General features: G+C 60.8%; 1 protein-coding gene across 1 annotated transcript; it reads left to right on the top strand.

Annotated features, from left to right (window-relative positions):
- The first annotated feature begins 2,300 nt into the window (after positions 1 to 2,300).
- Positions 2,301 to 4,043, top strand: GPR4 (G protein-coupled receptor 4). Its single transcript, XM_040996234.1, has one exon. The coding sequence runs from the start codon at positions 2,533 to 2,535 to the stop codon at positions 3,631 to 3,633; it is 1,101 nt and encodes a 366-aa protein (XP_040852168.1). The 5' UTR covers positions 2,301 to 2,532; the 3' UTR covers positions 3,634 to 4,043.
- The last annotated feature ends 2,072 nt before the right edge of the window (positions 4,044 to 6,115 follow it).

Here is a 6,115-nt window from a genome sequence, read left to right as displayed (position 1 = left end):
GGGCTGCCCAGGGGGTGCTCCTGGCTCTGGGTTTCTGGGAAGTGTCATGGAGGCGTCTGTGCCTGGTCATTTATTGAGCACCTCCTGTATACTGAAGATGTTGTTGCCCAGGAGACTCGCCCGTTCTGGATGGACAGGGAGGGGCTGAGGAAGTAGAGGAGGAAGCCCGCCCAGGCCAAGGGTTATCCATTTATTTATTCAGAAAGAGATCTGTTTGAAGGGTGGAGCAACTAAGAAGGGAGAAATAGGGTTCTTGCATGCATTGGTCCATCCACCACATGGGGATGCAACAGCCAGGGCTGGGACCAGGCCAAAGCCAGGGGTCTGGAACTCCGTCGGGGCCTCCTACAAGGACAGCAGGGGCCCAAGCACTTGGGCCATCGCCTGCTGCCTCAGATGCACATTAGCAGGAACCAGGATGGAGAGCGCAACTGGGAATAGAACCAGGCACTCCGAGCTCTCCAGTTCCACCTTCCCCCACCGCATCCTCAGAGTATGGAGCGCTTCCCCCTTCTCACTGCCTCACACTGAGTTTCCAATTAAGATCTTATTTAAAAAAAAAAAAGAGAAAAGGAGGGGCTAGCGCTGTGGTGCCATAAGTTTAGCTGCTGTCTGCAGTGCCAGCATCCCATCTGAACACTGGTTCAAGTCCCGGCTGCTCCACTTCTAGCCCAGCTCTCTGCTGTCATACTTGGGGAAGGCAGCAGAGGACTGCTCAAGTGCAAGGACCCCTCCTGCACGCATGTGGGAGACCCTCAAGAAGCTCCTGGCGTGGCTTAGGTCTCCCCTAGCCTCAGCTGTCGCGGCTATTTGGAAAGTGAACCAAAGAAACAGATTTCTGCCTCTCCTCTCTCTGTGACTTTCTTTTTAGCCATTTTATTGGAGACTCAGATTTACAGACACAAGGACAGAAATAACTTCTATCTGCTGGTTCATTCCCCAAGCGGCCGCAACAGCCGGAGCTGAGCCGATACAGAGCCAGGAGCCAGGAGTCAGGACATTTCTTTGAGTCTCCCATGCGGGTGCAGAGTCCCAGGGTTTTGGGCTGGGACTAAGGACCAGTGCCAGTATGCGATGCCACCCAGGTTTGTGTCCCAGCGGCTCCACTTCCCATCCAGCTCCCTGCTTGTGGCCTGGGAAAACAGTCAAGGATGGCCCAAAGCCTCGGGACCCCGCACCCAAACACGTGCAGACCCCGGCAGAATGACATGGCCGGTGCCTGTGACAAGGGTCTTGCACCCCTGACCATGGCCAGGTTCTGGGTCCTGCTTGCTGCTCTCCCCTGAGCCAGGGGTCACACAGGCCATGGTTCCCTGTGAGGTTGGAGGAGGAGGGGTGTCCCCGCTTTGCCTTGGACTGAGCCCAGCAGCCCCTTCCCGGCCTCTCTGTGTCCAGCCCTTGTTGGAACTGAAGCAGTGGCCGGAGGAGAGAGCTGACAGGGCCGGAGCTGTCCCCTCCGTCCCCAGAACCCTGGACAGGTCTCAGGCCACTCTGCACCTCAGTTGGCCGGGGTGGAGCACAGCCCCCCTAGGTGAGGTCCATGTGGTGATGCCCAGGGCAAGCACTGAGGATGGGGAACACTTATTGCACATCAACTGACAGGATAAGGCTGTTCTACATGCCGCGTGGGGGCAGCTGGCTCGTCCCAGCCCGCTGCCTTGCTGTGTGTCCCAGGTCTGGGGTGGGGGTGGGCCCAATCCACCTTGCTGAGCCCTGTCCCCCGCCTCTCCCACCCTGCCACCGTCTTGATCTTAGCATCTGTCTGGAGGAGGTGACCCCTCTCCCAGGCTGTCCTCTGAGCTGTGCGGTTGGGACAGACACCCAAGGGGGCTGGGATGGTGTGTCCACACATCCTCACGCTGTCCTCTCTCCTCCCCCACAGGCACTGCTGCCGGTCAGCCTTGAACTTGGTGTTGGGTTGGGAGCCATTTCCCCTCCCAGTCCCTTGGACGGCACCAGGACCAAGCCAGAGTCGGTCTCCTGCCCCCTCCATCCCTCCACCTCTGACCTCATTCTTCTTGTCCCCCGCAGCCTGTCTCCTGAGAACCCCTCCCTTTTACACATATCCCCTTTTCCGGGAGAGGGAACACCTCCTTTCTCCCACTGCTCCTCACTTCCTGCATGGCATCCTAGGAAATGTCACCCTGGTCTCTCCAGCTCTCCCTGACTGCACTGTCCTGTGGGTCTCCTTTGCCTTCTAGAACACTCCGCACCACTTGCACCTCACTATACACTGCCCCACTGTGACTTTCCAGGTCGTCCACAGTCATCTCCCGTATCAGCACCACCACCCGCTGAGGCCAGCTTTTGTGAGGACTCCCCCATAATCCCTGGTTAGGGTCTAGAAACTCCTTGACAGACCCCTTTATTGATCCCCCACCCCTCGGCCTCTGCCTCGCCCCTTGGCCCCCCTTGCCGTTCCCCTGAGCCTCCGAGGAGGGGGCTTGGGGGGTGTGCTCCGATGGCCTCCCGCCCCCCGTGGCCCTGCAGCCCCTGTGGGTCAGGGGGGACGCCTGGAAAGCCGCGCCCGGGATGGGCAACCGCACGTGGGACGGCTGCCACGTGGACTCGCGCGTGGACCACCTCTTTCCCCCGTCCCTCTACATCTTTGTCATCGGCGTGGGGCTGCCCACCAACTGCCTGGCACTGTGGGCGGCCTACCGCCAGGTGCGCCAACGCAACGAGCTGGGCGTCTATCTGATGAACCTGAGCGTCGCCGACCTCCTCTACATCTGCACACTGCCGCTCTGGGTCGACTACTTCCTGCACCACGACAACTGGATCCACGGCCCCAGCTCCTGCAAGCTCTTCGGCTTCGTCTTCTACACCAACATCTATATCAGCATCGCTTTCCTTTGCTGCATCTCCGTGGACCGCTACCTGGCCGTGGCCCACCCGCTGCGCTTTGCGCGCCTGCGCCGCGTTAAGACAGCCGTGGCCGTGAGCTCCGTGGTCTGGGCCACAGAGCTGGGCGCCAACTCGGCGCCCCTGTTCCATGACGAGCTCTTCCGCGACCGCTACAACCACACCTTCTGCTTCGAGAAGTTCCCTATGGAAGGCTGGGTGGCCTGGATGAATCTCTACCGCGTCTTCGCCGGCTTCCTCTTCCCGTGGGCGCTCATGCTGCTCTCCTACCGCGGCATCCTGCGGGCCGTGCGGGCCAGCGTGTCCACCGAGCGCCGGGAGAAGGTCCGGATCAAGCGGCTGGCGCTGGGCCTCATCGCCATCGTGCTGGTCTGCTTTGCGCCCTACCACGTCCTCCTGCTCTTGCGCAGCGCTGTCTACCTGGGCCGCCCCTGGGACTGTGGCTTCGAGGAGCGCGTCTTCGCCGCCTATCACAGCTCGCTGGCTTTCACCAGCCTCAACTGTGTCGCTGACCCCATCCTCTACTGCCTGGTCAACGAGGGTGCCCGAGGCGACGTGGCCCAGGCGCTACACGACCTGTTGCGATTCCTGGCCAGTGACAAGCCCCAGGAGATGGCCACGGCTTCTCTCACCCTGGAGACCCCACTCACCTCCAAGAGGAAGGGCAGCGCGGCAGGAGCAGCGGCGGCTGGCTGGGTTGCCACACCACCCACCCCCGGGGAGCAGGTGCAGCTGAAGATGCTAGCGCCACCGCTGCTGCCCAAGTGAACTGCACCTGGGGCAAATCAGCCTCCCTTACTCCACCACCAACACCATCACCCCTGACCCTCCCTGCCTGCTGATGCAAATTGTATGTAAATAAGACGGTGTGCATATTCATAAGAACGCAAGGAGAACGGGTTGGTATGCTACTGGTCAACTGGCTTCTTCCACCAAGGCCAGCCCACAGCCCTGGGCCTGTCCCACAGGAGCTGCAGGGCCCCGGTTAGGGTCTGGGTGGGAGTGGTGGTGGTGGTGGGTTCCCCGGAAGAGGCTAACAGGAAATTGACCCAAACACCAAAGTCCATGTGATTGCCAGGAGATAAAGACCAAGGGAGGACAAAGTCCCCACAAGGGGCCGCAAATCTGTGCCGTCCAGGGAGAGGGGGCTGCAGAGCGCTGAAGGCGGTCGTCCCAGGGAGAAGCCAGACTTGGTTGTCTGGCAGCAGCTCCAATCCATGTTGCAGCTCGAGACAGCCCAGGCTGCGCCCCTGCTTACGTGGGAAAGCACCGCCCCCCTTCCCTGGCCCCTGAGCAGTGACGGTTGCCTGTCGGTTGATTACAGAGACCAGCGGGTGACTGCCGAGTTGTGGTGTGTGTCAAGCTCTGCTGCCCTCTCTTTGGGAGGGACCAGGATGAAAGGAGGGGAGCCTGGGTTTAGATAATCCAGGCAGACTGCCTGGAGGAGGGGTGAGCAGGGCAGCCCCCACTCCCCCCACTGAAGGAAACAAAACCAAGTGGATTGACAATTCCATGAAGGGCAAGGGTGGTGCTGGGGACCCTGGGTGCTGGGCCTGCCCTCTGTGGCTCAGGATGGGCGAGTAAAAGAAATAAATAAATAGATGTTTGGAATTGTTCAATGTTAAGGGGAGTGGTAAACCAGTTGAGGGGGACACAAAGTGACCTGGAGGAATGAGGAGGACTCTGGGGAGGTGAGACCTGAAGGTGGAGGGAGGTCAGCAGAGGGAACAGGCATGGGGGAGAGTCAGCTCTGAGAAAAATGGGAGGCCCAGAACAGAAACGATGTGACCTACATATGGACGGATCCTGCGGGCTGCCACCTGGGGAGTCGATGAGGGGAGGCGAGGGCAGAAGCTGGAAGCCCAATGAGCAGCAAGTTCAACTTCACTTGCACAGATCCTGGCTGGGGCCCAGGGGTGGGGTGGAATGGGGCAAGAAGCAGCTACAACCTCCCACATCCCAGGATAGGTTTCTCAGGAAGGCCTTCTGGTATGGACGGAGCCCGTGGGCCTAGGGCAAGGCCGTGACTCCAGGCCCCTGAGCGGGGCTGGCCACTGGGCTGGCCTGTGAGTCAGCACCGCAGCTGGCCCGGCCTGCTTCTCCTCTCTCCAGCTCTGCCTCAGTTCCCACGCCCCTGGGGATGGCCCGGGATCCCTTCCCCTGGCCTGTTGGGGCAGGGGGATCACCAGCAATGGCCCCGATGATGTCAGTCCCTTGGGCTGGCTCGACGGCAGCAGGAGTTTCAGCTCCGGTCAGGTCTCCTGCCACAACTCTCCCCTCCTATAAGGGCAGGTACTCAAGGATGGCTCCCCCTGGGCGGGGAGGATGCCCAGACTATGCACACCCTGACTGCACAAGAGTCCCTCTCAGTGGATGGAAAAACCCACACTCGGAAGAGAAGGGGGGGGGACGGGCAAGGGCGTGAGGAAGCAGCGAGATGCAGGAAGCCAGAGCTTTGGTGCCTGGCGGGGACGGGGTGGGGGGAGGAGAGGGGCAGTCAGAGAAGAGAGGGAGGCAGAGACCTGGGAGGCTTCCCACCAGGCCCCAAAGCGACCAGGATGCAGATGCAAGGGGCTAAGGTGCAGTGGACACAGCCCCTGTGGAGGACCAGGCATTACCCCCACCACATGCACCTTCCCATTCATTCAATAGCAGTCGGTGCCAGGCTCTGTTCTAGGCTCCAAGGAAACCACACTTTGGGCTCATGCCCTGGGTCACCTCATTAGGTCTTCGATCCCTAGGCTTATGTAGTACCCCCCCCCCCCAATCAGGGCTCAACAGACAACCCAGCACCACAGGAGGCAGGTTCCCCAGTGCCAGGGACCTGGGCAAAGGATCCACAGGGGGTGCAGTGCATGGATGCCAAGGAAGGCGTGGGGTCCCCCGCCTCCAACACGGGGAGATGTGCCTTTGTTCCTCCTGCACCCGGCCCAGCTCTCCGCCTGCCTGTCCCTCAGCTCTCAACCCCTCGCTGACCCTGTTTACAAGATCTTGCTCCCTGCTGGGCCACTCTGGTCCATGTTCTTCAGCTCCATCCTGGGCCAGCTCCCTGGGGACCCTCACTACCTCCCCATACACCCCGCAGTGGAGGAAGCTGGATTTGGGGTTGGAGGACGGTCGGGTTTTATAGGTCCCAAGGCTGCTTCATGCAGTTCTGCAGACCCCAGAAGCCTGTGCCCGCTCGCAGCCCCTATCCGGCCTGCATGACCCGGGAAAGGGCAGGATGAAGCGGAACCCTGGTCCAGGGCCC

The sequence above is a fragment of the Ochotona curzoniae genome, unplaced genomic scaffold (assembly GCF_017591425.1).
Source record: "Ochotona curzoniae isolate NIBS_2020 unplaced genomic scaffold, NIBS_Ocur_1.0 patch260, whole genome shotgun sequence".
NCBI classification, from domain to species: domain Eukaryota; kingdom Metazoa; phylum Chordata; class Mammalia; order Lagomorpha; family Ochotonidae; genus Ochotona; species Ochotona curzoniae.
The sequence above is the reverse complement of the archived record's forward strand: the minus strand, read 5'-3'. Positions and strand labels throughout refer to the sequence as shown.

Coding starts and splice junctions, on each gene's coding strand:
- GPR4 (XM_040996234.1), top strand. CDS start 2,533: ATGGGCAACCGCACGTGGGACGGCTGCCACGTGGACTCGCGCGTGGAC.